The sequence below is a fragment of the Tribolium castaneum genome, chromosome 2 (genome assembly GCF_031307605.1).
Source record: "Tribolium castaneum strain GA2 chromosome 2, icTriCast1.1, whole genome shotgun sequence".
Taxonomy (NCBI): Eukaryota; Metazoa; Arthropoda; class Insecta; order Coleoptera; family Tenebrionidae; genus Tribolium; species Tribolium castaneum.
In genome coordinates, this window is record NC_087395.1 from 1,444,056 (window position 1) to 1,461,488 (window position 17,433).

Here is a 17,433-nt window from a genome sequence, read left to right on the forward strand (position 1 = left end):
TGCAATAGCACAAAAACATTTAACATCGCTTAATAAAATGAAAGAAAGTCTTTTATTAAAAAAATTATGTGCAAAAAATGTATAGGCAAAATTAACTTAACTCGAATTGTTCTTCATGAACATACTCAGATGTAGTAATCTATGTAAATACATTGTCTAAATATACACAATGATCCAGAAAAACTGAGTATGTTGGCATCAGAGTAAATTATGAATTGTTACCTGGAAGTGTACACTATTGGTATCCTTTAAAATTTAAATTCAGATTGCTAACAGACACAGTATTTCGGGATCAGTCTGTATAAATACATCAGTTTTGTTGGTTCGATTACTTGTCTACAGACTGTTCACAAAAGCAAAAAAATATCAAAAGTTTGCTTGTAACCTTTGACAATAGTCCAATTTTTAAGTCCCTAAGGCTAAATTTAAACAACTATTTTTCGAAATTTATTCGCGGTTATAAGGTTTACGGACGTTTGTAAAAGCGGCCCTAACACGTACTATAAGAGTTTGATGTCAAAGTTCTTGATAAGTTTTGAAATTTTTTAAAAGTAATCTCGATTGCATCATAGTTATTAGTAAATTACTCAAACACAAGAGAATTACAAGTGTGCTAAAATTATTTTAAATAAAAAGCCACATATCTGATATACATAACTATAACTGAAAGTTAACTGATTAAAACTACCATGTAATCATTTAAATTTATAATAGGAGTCTTTAATATTGTTTAACTTGTATAAAACTTGTAGAATACGTTTTTTCACTTAGTTTCTAAATTAAGCAATCACAAAAAGGAAAAACCTTGTTTTTTTAACCGGCATAGGCGTTATAAGATTGTGTAAAACAACATAAAAGATTAAGACATAGAGGGACATGGCGGATTTGAAAACCTTGAACCATAGCAAGTCCTAAACTCCCTGCTTTCACAAAATACTAGCTTCGCAACTACAATAAATTTATTTATTATTATGATATAATAATTACTGCACATTACATTTAACTCCTCTTCATGGAATTTTCAATTACATCCCAATTTCCAATCATCTCCAAGGACGGTCTTCATCTTCTAAACATCAAGAAATTCCCTCATTAGAGAAGTTTGTGTGATCCTTCTTGGTGTAATATGATTATATTAATCTCTAGAAATCGCAATTAATTGTTGTATAGACACCTTTCAGTAACGTTTACCTTAATTTGCCTTAAGTTGATTCATCCTTCATTAAAACACTGTAATTCACACTATACCAATGACGTTAGAATTGTATGGATGAAGCGTTGCGTATCTCGGCTTAACTGAACATTGACTTCAACATGTGAGAGAGATAACATGATGGGGAAATTCACAACAAAGACGGAGAACGCAATAATGAGATCACGTGGGTTTGGTCAATTTCTCATTGCGTTGCATTGGCAACACGTATAAAATTGAAAAAAAAAACGCTTTATACACAACGAATGATTTATTAATTCATGTATTATTGGTAGATGTTAATAGTACAAATAAAACTAAGCACTTCTAGCTTTAAAACTATTTAAATAAAACAAAAACGTGAATTCTAATTTAAAATTTTATTATTGCGGCATAAACAGTTTAAAGATTACAACAAGGAGAAAAAACGCAAAGTAAACGGCTTTCATTGATTTTTAAATAAAATTAATTTTGAATATTTGTGCCGAATTCTTTCTTTGGTTTCATTGATTGACATATTTTTGTGGTGCAACCGAATCGTAAAAAAAGTTTTTAAAATTAAATTTACAAGTTGCAACAAATGATTGTTCAGAGGATCTTGATCCAGAATGTGGTCATTCAGTTTAACAAATAATTCACAAATTTTCAGTTGTTTTTTTGTTAAATATATTAGCCGTAAAATAACGTTTCCTGATGAGATCATCTCATAATTTCTGAATACATTTTCGACAGCTCTGCAGATTAAAAAAACATCTGCAGAAGGTTTAATCAAACCCCCTTATTTTTCCTGTTCAAAAATTTATAACAGATCAAATTGTCTTCCAATGCAGAGCAGCATATTTGACAATTAATCTTATTGTTCAATTTGCGAACAATAAACCCAGAAATGTATCCAATAATGTCCGAAATGTACAATGATTGGTCGACCACATTAATAATTTCGTCACATGCATCGTCAATGTTATCGTCAACTTCATGTAAGTTATCAATAACCGACGTTATTTGTCTTTGTTTATTTGACGAAATGTTCAAAATATAAGTTTCGTCTTGTTGCAAACAATTTGCCGTTGCTTTTGATGATATTTCGACATGGATCAAAAGCCTTTTATAAGCTGCTTCAAACTGCAAAGCTGTCGGGTTATTGTTAAAACCGCCTCGGGATCTAATGGCACAGAAAAAAGTTTCTATGTGATCCTGGCTTACCTTGTAGGTAAGCAGGTATGACAAATATTTCTTTTCTATGATATATTTTTGCACAATTCCTTCGAAAGAAGTCATGTTAATTATCAACCCAAGAAAGCCTTTTTTCCGGGCAGATAAAACAAGTTGACTTCCTTCTACAGTTTTTAGACCCACAATGTATGATTTCGCCTCTTTGAAAAACGATGTAATAAAAGGTAAGCGACCTTCAGTCATGGGTTTCTTGAACATATTCTTGCTCAAAGAATTTCTGGTATTAAAGAGATCAAAGAGTTGGTCTACAATTCATTAAACTGTGCCAGTCGTAAATCTTTATTGCAGTACTCCAACGCATCCGCGACACTTGTACTGAAGACTTGCACAGCTAATTTCACTTTCATTATGATAGTGAATATGCCGAGATCTTATTTTTGTAGCTAAATGTAGCTCCTGACTTGCCTGGAGTGTTACCAACTCTTTAAAAAATTGCCACAAAATTCTTCGGTTTTTGCACCCCAGTCTCCCAAAGCGTTGCGCAATAATTTGACCATATGGCATGGATCAAAAATTATAAAAATTTCTTCCTGTGTCTGAGGGTGCAAGAAAAAAGTTTTCATGTTTGAAATTTCTAAATCCGCCCCTAAACAAGATGCCATGGTCCAATTAGTAGCAGCACCATCAAAGGTTAACGAGATGACCTTAACGCCAGCTTTATGCAGCATAAGCAAGCAACCCCTCACCAAATTTGCTTTTTCTTCAGCTGTAATTGATCCAAAGACTTAATTCGTTTCAGTAGCCTGTAAACCTTTTGACGTAAATAGGCTATTGTTTTCTTCTGTCTAACAATGGTGTTGTTAGATATTTTCCACATAAGTTTGGCTTTTTTTGGATTCTCCATATCTGCCTCAGAAAAATCTCCTACATATATCGGCTGACTTCTTTTTCTAAACTTTTTTATTAGTCTCTTAATAAAAAAAGTTAATAATGTATATACCTTTTTGTGCCTTCTTGTTTTGAAACGAATTGTGGTTCTAAAGTCTCTTTCGGTACCGTGGAGGTTGATGGCTGCTGCTCTTGATGGGAAGTGGAAGAACTGAAATTTGTTTTATTAACTTCTGTTAAAAATATATTTTTAGTTCACCTGGTCACAGATACTTCAGATGCGCCAGTTTCTGATTCTGTCACAACATTGGTCACAACCGTCTCAACCAATGTCTCAACAGAATTACCATCATTTTCAAAGTTTCGGAGCCTAGTGGAGCGTTCCTTGGGTTCCTTCTTTAATAAATGCGATGGAAAATTAAAAATCGTAGGCACTGTGCCCAATTTTAATGTTTTTAAGCCAAAAGTAAAAACAAAGTCTTCCTCTTTGAAATGATCTGAACACAGCTTCGAATATTTTGACGGTTCGAAATGTTCCCTTTTCATGGCAATTACCCATTTTCGTCGCAAACTTTCATCATTTGGAAAACTACGGAGGTTAATTAGATTTTATATGTTTGTTATACAGTGGTATTCGGAAGTAAAAGTACCGTTGGGGGCGCCACTGAGCTAGGTCGAAAACAGTAACCATAAATGGCGGGAAAATGTTTATTCGGATATTTTGAGCGTTGTACGAATTTTGGGGCTTCACAATGATTACATTGCCTATGCGGAATGATAATTGCATCTTTGATGCAAGAAACTTATGTTGACAAATGAGAGATGACGAGGAAAACACGAATAACGAATGACTGTTTGGTTCACTTTCTTTATTGGAAAATTATTACAAAGACATTGAAGAACCTACCTTTTGGCATAATTTACGTTTAAATGTATCAGCAGTTGTTAATCTTTATTGTAGTTTTGTAGATTTACCGCAGCATTTCATGATTTTTTCAGTGGAAAATTCTAACCTAAAATTCATAACACTTCACTAATTTATTGGTTTCTTGAGCCAAACTTTGTGTTCGCTGTGATCCATTACTTATAATCTTTAATTAGACAACTGTTTGATAACACTTTGTAATCAAAATTTAAATATTTTTCACTTTTTATCCACTTTTTCAAGTTCCAACAATAAACACTATACCACGAAAAACTACAGAACCAAAGTCAACGCTAGTATTTACTACCACATACTTTTAAAGTAATTCTTTCTATTGTAAGTAATTAACACTATACACTCAAAATTGTTGAACAATTCATTAAATGTCAGTTAAATGTGGCATTACGAAAATTTCTTTACTGTTTTCGACATAGTTCAAAAGTCATCACCAGAGGGCGTCTAGTTAATTTTATTTCCGAATATCCATAGCATAGTGTAATATAAGTTAATTGCAGCAATCGGTGCCGCATAACCTGAATCTGTGGCACAACTTACCTGTGAAAAGAAATGTTCCCCCCTTTTTTATGGCGGTTTGTACAGCCATATGCTGCACAAGTAGCAGGCATTTCGTACACAAGAACACAAAACACAAGTCGAAACGCAAGTAGGATAATCAAAATCTTGTAAAACGTGGTAAAACGAAAAGCTCCCAGCGCATACAAAATCAGTTACCTAGCTGTCAAACTACCGTGTTTTGACCATACCCAGCTGATCGCATTCGCTATCTCATGTTAGTGTAGTGAACAACGTCTCTCTCTTCACGCTGCATCTACACATTCTCTCAGATCATTGCACTATACACTAGATTCAAATAAAAGATCCATATAAAAGTAGAGACGTTTGATCACAAAAACATCCAAAAAATCACGTTAAATCGTTTTCTAAAGTCTTTGAAACACATTAAAACAAAATGTCGCCAAAAACCGCAACGATAGCAAAATAATCGGCTGTTTATAAATTAAAAAGAGAAGTGTGCGCACGTCGATTATTTTTAAGTGAATCTTCTTTACTTCTAGCAAAATGTGTGACAGATTCCTTTAAATTTACAGATTTCTTTGCAACTGGCGCGACCTCTAAGTTGGAGTGCACGAACTATTTTAGCCGTTTCCCCCCTTTGCCCCACCCCTCCCCGTGAACACATAATTTGTATACACTTTCAGGGGCCTGGTTATGTACTGAATGATCCAAAATGTTTGCTTCGGTTGGTAACATGTAACTAAGATTGCAGCGCTCTCTGGTAGTCAAGCCTAATACGTTTTTCTGTAAAAAGGCGGAAAAGTTAAACAGATCGTGCTATTTTTACATTTCCACGCATTTAAGACGTTTTGAATGAAAATTTTTGTAAAAATTATCTCAAACTAAACAAAAGTTATAAGACAAACTCTTCGTATTTTGCGAATTCCAAGAAAATTGTATGTATTGTGATATCTTCATTTTTTTGTAATGTACTTGTCAATGTTCCATGTATTAACAGTTAAATTATAAACAGACTGAGCAAAAACTTTATAACACTACATAAAGTGGAATATATATGTTATAAACTAATCATATTTTTTTTGCTTATTGTTAGTTCGGTTTTATGTAATATTTGTTTTAAGTACAATTTTTTCGATCGTCTCCAAAGTTGTTTTCAGGAAAAAAGGCCCAAGCAATTAGTGCACGGTAAAACTTGTTGATTGATGATAGGTTTTCGTAGTTTTGCTAATTAAATAGTTGCCTTTGTTCCTCAAACGTGAGCAATGAAAGAATTTTTTGCAGATCGAGTTCGTCTAAGTGATTGCGCTGAAGATGGTGATTACAAAACGAACAAAAACTGCTAGTTTTCTTCCCTTTACGGGGTTCTCCATTTAGTTTAAAACTGTCGTAAGGATTGGATTTTTTTTCTTCTGTTTCCTTATCGGTATCTTCGTCCATCTTTTTCTGTAAAAAATGTGCTTGTGCTAATTAATATATTTTTAACTTTCTTGCAACAAATCCATGTTCCAAAGGCTAGAAGGAAATAAATTCAAGTTCATTGTTTTTAGGGATTAATTATAAAAACACAGTTATGATTTATTTAAAGCATGTAATAGAAATTTTTTAAACAGACACAACCTTACTAAACAAACCCCGCCTTTGATAAATATCAATCGCACGCACTACAAAAGAATTGATCACCTCAGCATCAATATCCTTTAAAGTTAAAGTCGTAAAAATGGGAGATGCTTCCATTTTGGACAATTTCCGCCACTTGTGACGTTTATTACTTGTAGTCAATATATAGCAATAAACTTCATAGCTTGCAACAGGTGCGTAAACATCACTAGAACAATGAGGCATTCTCCATTTGAGAACAACATCTGTTCCCACTTTTCTGGCACTTAAAGTAGGCCGTGTTGGAGGTTTAAGACGTTTAATTGGTTTCGGAGAAGGAAATAAAATATTACAAGGCTAAAAAATGAAGTAGAGGAAAAAATGTGCCATTTATACCTTGTATCATAATTGAACACTTACTTGACTTGTTGGTGCGTCCGAAACTTGTAAACTTCGCATGGATTCGTTAACATCTAAACGAAACGGTCCTTGTTGTAACCGTTCAACTTTTTTCTTATCCATTTTTTTGATGATTTGTTGTTGCATTTTTAGGTGATTGCTCACAAGGCCCAGTTTCTTTCTATCATTTTTGCACACAATCACTTTACATTTCTTCTCGATGCAAAACTGCTCCAACTCGTCCATTGTTATTTTTTTACGACTGGTTTTTAAAAATTTTGATAGCGATAAGAGAGTTTTGTTTTTGTCGAAATTTTCGCTAGTGCTCGCTTCGTATCTTGTGATTTCGAGAGGGTCTTGCCCAATGTTTTCTTCTTTAGGAAATACGTCCGGAAGTGCATCAAATGATGATTCTTCATCAACCACAACTTCTTCTTTTATGTATGGTTCAGTTAGCAAATCATCTTGTGCTAAAAAGTTGAAATGGCATTTTAGCGCACGAACGAACGTTGCAAGTCAATCAAAATTACCGTAAGTTTGAATTATTTGCGGTTCCTTTTGTTCAGGAGGTTCTGGTTTAATTTCTTGGCTTAATTCAAGTTGTTTTTTATGCTCAACCAATGATTCTCTACCTGAAATCACCATTCTAAATAGTTAGAATTTTTACGAAAGTTGGTTATAACTGACTCCAACTCGAACGAATAATGCTTCCATTTTTTAAAATTTCTTCTGTCAGTTCTTCATGTAGTTCTAATAGTCCGGTGTTAGAATTTCTGACAAGATGATGCATTTTGTATCTGTAAAAAACAATAATGAGTTGGAAAACTATTTATTAGGAACTGAGAATTTTTATTGCCAAAAACACTTACCCTTTAGCTTCATTATCCATTGCCTGAGAACTCATTTCCAAAAACTTTTAAGTTCAGAAAAGAATTATAATCAAGGTCATCTTTTTCTTCTTTGCATTATAAAAACTTACAAAGCCAATAATACCAATAAAATATGAAAACTGTTTTCATAAAATCTTCAATTAGATATTCTTCAAATATAGAAGAAAAACTTAGTCTTCCGTCGTATTATTGACAACCAGAGAAATTGTTTCTGATCTGAAAGGAATATGATAATAACTTTTGCTATTAGTAATTAGATTTTAAATTTTCACGTTTCGGAAATCAACAAATATGTATAAACAATAACCTAACCTGTTCTTTCTGAAATACCAACCTCGACGAGATGTTTTTTTCGGCAAAAATCGCATTTTTCATTTAAATTCTCTAACTGCAAGAAAAGAGAAAAATTTTAGAAGAATGGCTATTATTGCATAATTTTTTATCAACATTATTTAAACAACGTATTTGCTAAAATGCGATGTTGGTTGGCATTTCTAATTCTTGCTGTTCCTAGAAGTTCATCATTAATGTTAAAAAAATGTTTTAGAAAATTGAGTTGTAAAAAAATGTAAAAACCGTATTATAAATCCTAATTCTTTAAAAATTAAATTTCATAAATTAAAAAATTCACTGTAGAACAGTCAAAGTTCACTTTTCTAAATCAACAAAACGTTATACAGACTGATTCAGAAATACTGAGTCTGTTGGCAACAGATTTGAAAGAATTTGTGCTCGTAATTTGCAACATGGCAACTGAATTTGATTTTTCTTGACAATTATTTGACGTACAACCCCACAAGAATGTTAAATTGTTGGTAATTGGAAACGTACTCTATTGGTATCCTTAAAAATTTAAGCCCAGTGTTGCCAACAGACTCAGTATTTCTGGATCAGTCTGTATATCACTGACAATCCAGAAATGACCTTGCTGTTCTATTTTTTGGCCAATATAGAAGTTTTTTTGGGGTTTCTTGTTTTCTAGTAAACAAAACTGCTTCTTAACAATAAAACTTGTCTAAAATTAAACAATTGAAATCCATTTCAATCGTTTAGCAAAAAAGGCAACGTCGCATTTATAAAATTTTTGAGATCAAAAAGGGCAGAAAACTAGACATTATTCAGAAGAAAATAATTCTGTGTTATGTTGAATACCATTGACAAATTTAGTGCCAAGAAAAACAAACAAACAAAACAGAAAAAAAATAAATGTGAAAAGGATGAAAACGTGGATAATTATTTTGCTTACTTAAATTGGTGGGTTTTCTTGGCACTGGAATCTATTATAACACAGATTTTGTTTTCCTTTAAAAATTTATGATCTATTTCGCCCCAAAAAATGCAAATGCGCTGTTGCCATTTTCTCAACAGTTTATTTATAATTATCATTTTTTCAAAAACCTTAGCAATGCTTATTTATTTTTAGCTTTTTTATTAATAAAAACTGTACGAAATGTTTTTAATACACTTTTTGCCTTTTGTTGAGGTTCTAGGTCCTAGGAACAGCAGGAAGAAATTCGTTTCCAGCTATTTCACAAAACACAAAATTTACTTGTATAAATCAGTTCAGCTGATTGTTTTTGGTTTCATTTTTTGCAAAACATCACTCAATTGTCCATTAATTCTTCCAAAATTACAAATTTTCACAACATAACCACAAATTTTTGTTATTATTTTGACAGTTGTCAAGATAAGTGAATCGAAAACTGCGAAAAATACCAGGTGCTAACGGAACAAACGCCAAGTTCACAACAAAATTAATAAATAACAACCAGAGAGTCATATTAAATTACATTGCACTTTCAAGAATTCATAATTCAACCTTGGTTTTTGATTGATATTTTTTTTATCAACAAACTTAATATTATTATTAATTTAATTCGCAATTAAATGCGTGATCATGTGACCAAATTGAACAAATGTAATTGGTCCATTCGTGTTAACTTTTAACAACGAATTAAATTTTGACAAAGCTTTCTATAAACCCTATTATATGTTTTATAGCTATTAATAATACGAATATGAAAACACAAGCTTAAATATTTCGAGGGCTGACGTTATGCAACGAGCGAATGCGAGTTTCGTACCTAGATACCCAAGAAATTTTAGTGTTATTCAATTTTTTTTTGTTAGAACAGTTTAATTTACAACACGTTGCTAAGGAAAGCGTGTTTTAAAATAGTGAAAACATTAATTTAAAACACCAACAAAAAAATGCTATATTTTTTTAAATAAGACAAGTAGTATTAGTGTGAGATTTTAGTGCTTGAACTTGAATCATTAAATAAAATCAACTTGAAGAGACTTGAAGCTTAATTTAATGATTACAAAAGAAATGAATACAATACTTATAAGTTATAATCAGTAAGTAGAGGGCACTGTGGTCAGACTTGTTGGTAAGTAAATAAATAGAAATGTGCTTTAAAAACGTAAATTTATTACTTAAACGGTTATTAAGCTAAGTAAAAAGATCAAACGCTGGATACTGCAACCACTCTAAATGCGCTTCGATCGCTATTCAACACAAACATAATCGCACGTTCCTCATCACTAAACCAAAAATTAATGAATAGCAATAAGCCCCGACTCTAGCAACTTTTGTATCTTTGCAGCTATATCAGGATTCTTTAAGTGGTCTTGCAAAGCTCTTGGATCATTTTGCATCTGTTCCAAGATCATCCTCATTGCGGGATCTCTCAAAATCGACTGAACTTCAGGATCAGCCATCGCACGTTGTCTTATCTTTTCAGGATCACCTGAACCGCTCGCATTTTCTATACTGCATGCTCTATATCCGTTAATAGCTTCGGCATTATTCGGATCGATTTCGAGCGCTTTTTGGAAAGCTGACATGGCTTTGGTCGGTTGTTGCATTCCTTGCAAAATGTGTGCTTTTCGGATCCAACCTTTGATGAATTTCGGATCGAGCTCAACGCACTTGTCGCAGTCTTTTAAACCAAGATCAAAGGCAGCTAGTTTTGTATAACAGGCAGCACGGTTACTGTACAGTTTGGCGTCTTCTGGGTTGCGTTTGATGGCTTCGGTGTAGTGTTTGACGGCAGTGGCGTAATCACCTTTCTTAAATAATTCATTACCTGAAAACAATTTTTTTGTTTTTGTAATTTTGAGTTAAATTAAGTTGGTAGCAATGAATACATTCCGATCCGAATGAAACTGAAAACAAGTTGGTAACATCGAATTATCTAATTATTCAATATGTAGAGGTAAATATGTACTTACAAATCTATTAAAAAAACTGGAGGCCAAATACAAATAAATACTGTTAAAAAATTTAAATTGAAAAAATTAAAATAAAATTAAAAAAATCTCGAGAAGAATACAGAAAAAATACCAAAAAATAATTAAAAAAGTAGAATAGACGTAGAGTCGAATCTAAAAGAGAATTTGAAAAATGTGTAAAATGTAAAAAATTTGTTTATGAAATAATTTTGAAGAATCTATAAAATAATTGTAAAGAAATGGTTTTAAAAAATAATAAGAAACGGAAAAAATCAAGCAAAAGCTAAAAGAAAATACAGAAACAAAGCAAGAGAATATTCAAGTAAAATTTGAAACGAATAAAAAAAAGAATTTTGAGAAGATGTAAAGTGAAATCTAAAATAATGTAAAATAAATGTTTAGAAAAGAATTTTTAGTAGAACCTAAAATTTCTCTTTCATCTTTTTGAAAAAAATAATTAACGAAAAGCATAGGTCCATATTTATGAATTTAGAAGTATGCAATAATTTTGTCACAGAATTGTATTTAACAAAAAAAAAATCTCATAAAAACCAAAGGTTACAAATTTGTAAAGAAAAATTGAAAACCGTAAAAACATTTTTTTAATTTTCGTAAGATGTGCCTTGGAAATAACTTATAATTTCTTGTAAGTGTAAAATAAATGGTGAAAATTTGTAAAAATTTGCATGAAAAAATAAACAATTCCTGGATGATCCCGTAGTTTGTTTAAATAATTTTCAAATTATAGCAATTTGTTTATAGAGAACAAATTAAATAAAAGGACGGATAATTGGCAATTCATGAAGTAATCAATTTTTTGTGTTAGCATGTCATCGTAATTCGAAACAAAGAAATCGTTTAAATGGAACTATATTACAATTTTTTTGGATAATTTCAAGAAAAATGGATTGTTTTTGACGCAAAAATCCATTTAACTTAAAAGATTTAAGCAAAACAAGCCAAAATTCTACATTTCCACAAATTGGTTTTTAAGATATTGTAAAAAAGTACTTTTTCTAGACTCACCCTGTATATTCGAATGCCGGAAATACAATTATATAACGAAAAAGTTTGAGTCTTTTGAACAAAAATGTTTTGGAGCCATAAATTCACATATTTTCAGAGATCTCGACAAAATAAATAGACAAAATTAAAAAAAAAAAAGTAATATAACTAAAGACAAAGCAAAATAATCAAAATAAAATTACTGAATTTTTTTTGTTCTTGCCGTATTTTGTAAGAAGCAATTGCTTTTTATTTAAGGAACCAAATGATGAAGCCCTTCGTATAAAATTATCTAAAATAACTTGCTATTTTATGTGTATTTTTTTAACTTACAGGCAGAGGAAAATTGACCTGAATTTAATAATTGAATATCTACTTTTTTTAAGAGAAATTATTCAAGAATTACGCAATTTTACAAAAAATACAAGGAGCAATAGAAATGATTTTCTAATTTTAAAACCAAGCGTTTTAAGAATTTGTTCAAATAAATTTTAAATTTTTGATGATGATTTCTAAAATAAAGTGTAAGAATGTTGTAATAAATAAAATTTTAATTAAATGATCCGCGTTTATCTGAATTTAAACGATTTTTCTTACAAATTTGAAGTATCAGGTGAAGAAAAAGTAAAAACCGTTTAGATAAAATAAAGACTATTTGTTCTTGTAATCAAGTGTCAAATAGCCGTCAGGTTGGCAATACATTAGTAATTTTTGGGTTTAAGATTGGTACAGTTTTTTAATTTAAATTTGTTACTTTATTTTAATTTTTTTAACTTACGGACGGGAAAAGTTTGATGTAAATTTATTAATTACATAACACTTTTCTTAAGAAAAATTTGCCAAGAATTACGTAATTAAAAAAAATATACAACTAAAAAGCAACAGAAATCGGTCAAAAATGCAGAGAAATTGTTAAATCGTTATTTTTTATTTTAAAACCAAGCATTTAAGGGTTTGGTCAAATTTCTAAATTCCTGGTGATCATTTCTAAAATAAAATTTAAGAATGTTCTAATATATAGAATTTTAATTTCATAATTCGAGTTTATATGAATTTAAATGTTTTTTTTTACAAATTTGTAACATCAGCTAAAGAAAAAATAAAAACCTTTTAGATAAAATAAAAACTATTTACTCTTGTAATTAAGATTGACACTTTTTTTATTTAAAATTTGCTACTTTGTGATTTTTTTTAATTACATTCAGAGAAAATTTGACCTAAATTTATTAATTACATAACCACTTTTTCTTAAGTAAAATTAGTCAAGAATTAGTCAGAGAAAATTTGACCTAAATTTATTAATTACATAACCACTTTTTCTTAAGTAAAATTAGTCAAGAATTACGCAATTTTAGAAAAAATATATTTAACTAAGAATTTTTAGTAGAACCTAAAAATAGTAATTACAACGAGTTTAGGGATTTTTTTTAAACAAGAAAACATATTAGTTATGTTATTATTGGATTGGTAAGAACAAGAGGGCATATTCTCTTTTATCTTCTTAAAAAAAATAATTAGCGAAAAGCATAAGTCCATATTTATGAATTTAGAAGTATGCAATAATTTTGTCACAGAGTTGTATTTAACAAAAAAAAATTTTTCATAAAAACTAAGGATTACAAAAAAATGGTGTAAATTTGTAAAACTGTGCATGAAAAAATAAACAATTCCTGGATAATCCCGTAGTTTGTTTAAGTAATTTTCAAATTATAGCAATTTGTTTATAGAGAATAAATTAAATAAAGGGTCGGATAACTGGCGATTCATGAAGTAATCAATTTATTGTGTTAGCATGTCATCGTAATTCGAAAGTTTTCTTCGAAACAAACAAACAAATCGTTTAAATGGAACTATATTACAATTTTTTTTTGATAATTTCAAGAAAAATGGATTGTTTTTGACGCAAAAATTCATTTAACTCAAGAGATTTAAGCAACACAAGCCAAAATTCTACATTTCCACAAATTAGTTTTTAAGATATTGTAAAAAATACTTTTTCTAGACTCAACCTGTATATTCGAATGCCGGAAATACAATTATATAACGAAAAAGTTTGAGTCTTTTGAACAAAAATGTTTTGGAGCAACAAATTCACATATTTTCAGAGATCTCGACAAAATAAATAAACAAAATTTAAAAAAGATAAAAGTAATGTAACTAAAGACAAAGCAAAATAATTAAAATAAAAAATAAAATAAAATTACTGACATTTTTTTTGTTCTTGCCGTATTTTGTAAGAAGCAATTGCTTTTTATTTAAGGAACCGAATGATGAAGCCCTTCGTATAAAATTGTCTAAAACAACTTGCTATTTTATGTGTATTTTTTTAACTTACAGGCAGAGGAAAATTGACCTGAATTTAATAATTAAATATCCACTTTTTTTAAGAAAAAATGTCAAAAATTTCGCAATTTTAACTAAGGAGCAATAGAAATGATTTTCTAATTTTAAAACCAAGCGTTCTAATAATTTGTTCAAAAAATTTTTAATTTCTTTTTTAAAATGTTCTAATAAATAAATTTTTAATTAAATGATCCGCGTTTATCCGAATTTAATCGATTTTTCTTACAAATTGGAAGTGACAGGAGAAGAAAAAATAAAAACCGTTTGGATAAAATAAAGATATTTGTTCTTGTAATCAAGTGTCAAATAGCCATCGGGTTGGCAATACCATAATTAGTATTTTTTGGGTTTAAGATTGGTACATTTTTTTAATTTAAATTTGCTATTTTATGTTTATTTTTTTAATTTACGGGCAGGAAAAGTTTGATGTAAATTTATTAATTACACAACACTTTTCTTAAGAAAAATTTGCCAAGAATTACGTAATAAAAAAAATATATACAACTAAAAAGCAACAAAAATCGGCCAAAAATGCAGATAAATTGTTAAATCGCTTTTTTTTTTAATTTAAAACCAAGCGTTTAAAGGTTTGGGCAAATTTCTAAATTCCTGGTGGTAATTTCTAAAATAAAATTTAAGAATGTTCTAATATACAAAATTTTAATTTCATAATTCGAGTTTATCAGAATTTAAATGGTTTTTCTTACAAATTTGTAACAACAGCTAAAGAAAACATAAAAACCTTTTAGATAAAATAAAAACTATTTGCTCTTGCAATTAAGATTGGCACATTTGTTTTATTTAAAATTTGCTACTTTGTGATTTTTTTTAATTACATTCAGAGAAAAATTTGATCTAAATTTGTTAATTACATAACCACTTTTTCTTAAGTAAAATTAGTCAAGAATTACGTAATTTTACAAAAAATATATATAACTAAGAAGCAATAGAAATCGGTAAAAAGTGAAGAAATTGTTAAATCATTTTCTAGTTTTTGGTGACAATTTCTAAAATAAAATCAAAAAATGTTCTAATAATTAGAATTTTAATTAAATAGTTCGCGTTTATATGAACTTGCAATGATTTTTCTTACGAATTCGAAATGACAGCTGAAGAAAAAATAAAAACCGATAAAAAAAGGGCCGTATGAATAAAATTAAGTAAAAGCTTTTACTTCAAATTTTGCAAGTAAATGCTCTAAATTGTATGAATAAAAATGTAAGTATTAACTGTTTCAAAACTATAAAAACGCCAACGTCGCATTTTCTTTAAAAACTAACTGTCATAAATTATTCATGCACTTCAAAAAGTTAATAGATAATGTAATTTGTGGATTCAATGACAAATTATTAATAATTACTTTACAGTTTTATCAACCTTATTTTTAAAAATAATTTAGTAAAATGCGAGGTTGGTGTTTTTATAGTTTTGAAACAGCTAATAGATGTTTCTTTATTTAAAATTTTTGGTAATTGAGTAAACTTTTTTATTACTTTGAAATTCGTGTTTTTATTTAAAAATTGATCATTTTAACAAGGAACCTGAGCATGTTCACTTGCTCAATAAATAGAGCCACACATTATGCAATTTTACCAACTTGTTTTCCATCGAAAATTAAAACTTACCAATTTCCTTCTCTTTTTCAGCTAATTCTGGATTAACATAAGCTTTCCGTTCCTCTTCTTTGATAATCTTCTCAACATCGGACAACAGAGTTTTAATTTCAGGCGTCCTATGTTCGGACATTGACTTTTCGTAATAAATTTTCGCATTTTGATAATCCTTTAGTCTCTTATACGCATTCCCAATCCTAAGAAACGACTTTGCAATTAATTTAAAATCGGCTCTATTCTCCCTCCCTATATCAATAGCCCTCTCGCACTCCTTAATACATCGATCGTAATCCTTCTGTTCGAAAAAAACCGCCGCCAAATTATTATAAAACGTGATATCGGTGGGATCGTGTTCAATCGCCTGATTATAAAACTCGATCGCTTTTTCAAAATTCTTCTTTTTGTAAAATTCATTCCCTTGTTCCTTCGCCGCTTTCGCCAGTTTCTTGTTCTCGGGTAAGTCCGGCTCGGGTTCTTTCTTCGGTTCGGGCTTCTTCGGTGGCGTGTACACCGGTTCGGTCTCCATCGGTTCTTCCCCCGGATCGATTCCAATCAAGACACTCAACGTGGTCAAAATATTGGGGTCTTGTAGTTTCTGGCCGAGGAGATTGGGGTTTGTTTTGAGCATGTGGAGCGTCGCGACGTAGTTGGGGTCATCGAGCAGGGGCTTGGTCCGGGGGTCCCCGCGAAGCTTCTCCATGAGGTCAGGTCGGTTGAAAGGATTGGGGAACCCCTTGGCTGTTTTCTGGGCTTTGACCTCCTGCAGCCCCTCCTGGAGCTGGGGGTTGGCGGGCTCGATCTGCAAGCCGCGCTCGTACGTGGCGATGGCCTCGTCCAGGCGCCCCAGGTAGGCCAAGGCAGCCCCCTTCCGCGAGTAGCCCTTGGCCCAGTCGGGCTTCAGTTCGACCGTTTTGTTGGCGTCTTCGAGAGCCGATTCGTGGTTGTTGGCTTTGGCAAAGGCGGCGGAACGGTTGGAGTACAGGACGTGGTTCGAGGGGTCGAGTTTGATGGCTTCGGTGTAGTGTTTGATTGCCTCTTCGAACTTGTTGGCGGCCAGTGCGGCATTGCCTTTGTCTTTCAAAGCGGCGACCTAAACGAAACATCGTAAAAGGATTTTTGCATTAAATAAATGTGTACTTACTTGTTCCATTTTGACCGGCACTTAATAATCACAAAAACACGTTTCTCGACGATTCTTATTCGAGAAGTTTCCAGTCATTGAAGATTCCCCCACCACACGATCTGTCAAAAGGGATATATTTTTTGACATTTTCAGACAATTTATTAATTAATCAAGCGTAACATTGTTTCAATTACATTATTCTACTAGTGAAAGAACGTACATAACGGTAATTTCATTGAAAATAGTTTTTTAATCAAAATTAAAAAAATAGTGTATTGTTGGTTGCCTGTCTCGGTACACGATAGTTCTGTTATTGTCACCAGAGTGCGCAGTTTTCAGAAAAAATAAAAACAAGGCAAACAAAATTAAATATAGGCAGATAGAGCATTAAGGCTAAAGAGGACAATAGAGTTAAACCCAATGTGCGATAAATAGCCCAATCAAATTAGACAAAAATGGTGGAAAAACTCCTAGAGAGTAATTTTTTTAAAAGCTTCCTTTACATTTCGTCA

The 17,433-nt window shown here is 31.1% G+C and overlaps 3 protein-coding genes across 3 annotated transcripts; all 3 read right to left on the bottom strand.

Moving 5' to 3' along the window:
* Positions 1-552: 552 nt before the first annotated feature.
* LOC103314722 (THAP domain-containing protein 1-like) lies at positions 553-5,188 on the bottom strand. Its single transcript, XM_064355121.1, has 6 exons — positions 4,734-5,188; positions 3,513-3,842; positions 3,366-3,464; positions 1,192-3,315; positions 998-1,142; positions 553-948 (listed from the first exon to the last, which is right to left on the bottom strand). The coding sequence occupies exons 1-4, from the start codon at positions 4,802-4,804 to the stop codon at positions 3,108-3,110; spliced, it is 708 nt and encodes a 235-aa protein (XP_064211191.1). The 5' UTR covers positions 4,805-5,188; the 3' UTR covers positions 553-948; positions 998-1,142; positions 1,192-3,107.
* Positions 5,189-6,283: 1,095 nt separating this feature from the next.
* LOC657056 (hypothetical protein) lies at positions 6,284-9,306 on the bottom strand. The gene is made up of 6 exons (XM_015984580.2): positions 9,150-9,306; positions 7,580-7,988; positions 7,398-7,507; positions 7,241-7,342; positions 6,732-7,180; positions 6,284-6,668 (listed from the first exon to the last, which is right to left on the bottom strand). Exons 2-6 carry the CDS (start codon positions 7,612-7,614, stop codon positions 6,318-6,320), a joined length of 1,047 nt encoding a protein of 348 aa, XP_015840066.2. The 5' UTR covers positions 7,615-7,988; positions 9,150-9,306; the 3' UTR covers positions 6,284-6,317.
* A 708-nt stretch (positions 9,307-10,014) lies between these two features.
* Stip1 (Stress induced phosphoprotein 1) lies at positions 10,015-17,046 on the bottom strand. The gene is made up of 3 exons (XM_015984573.2): positions 16,940-17,046; positions 15,811-16,888; positions 10,015-10,692 (listed from the first exon to the last, which is right to left on the bottom strand). Exons 1-3 carry the CDS (start codon positions 16,946-16,948, stop codon positions 10,160-10,162), a joined length of 1,620 nt encoding a protein of 539 aa, XP_015840059.1. The 5' UTR covers positions 16,949-17,046; the 3' UTR covers positions 10,015-10,159.
* Between the last annotated feature and the right edge of the window lie 387 nt (positions 17,047-17,433).

Excerpts from the sequence above, each read along its gene's own strand:
- LOC103314722 (XM_064355121.1), bottom strand. The coding sequence starts at position 4,804 with ATGCCTGCTACTTGTGCAGCATATGGCTGTACAAACCGCCATAAAAAA. Across the intron at positions 3,843-4,733 it reads GGGAACATTTCTTTTCACAG|TTTTCCAAATGATGAAAGTT; the intron begins GTAAGTTGTGCC and ends TAACCTCCGTAG. Across the intron at positions 3,316-3,365 it reads AAACAAGAAGGCACAAAAAG|AAAAAGAAGTCAGCCGATAT; the intron begins GTATATACATTA and ends AAAAAAGTTTAG.
- LOC657056 (XM_015984580.2), bottom strand. The coding sequence starts at position 7,614 with ATGAGTTCTCAGGCAATGGATAATGAAGCTAAAGG. Across the intron at positions 7,343-7,397 it reads CATTATTCGTTCGAGTTGGA|GTAGAGAATCATTGGTTGAG; the intron begins GTCAGTTATAAC and ends TGGTGATTTCAG. Across the intron at positions 6,669-6,731 it reads CGGACGCACCAACAAGTCAA|CCTTGTAATATTTTATTTCC; the intron begins GTAAGTGTTCAA and ends TTCATTTTTTAG.
- Stip1 (XM_015984573.2), bottom strand. Across the intron at positions 10,693-15,810 it reads TGAAAAAGAGAAGGAAATTG|GTAATGAATTATTTAAGAAA; the intron begins GTAAGTTTTAAT and ends AATTGTTTTCAG.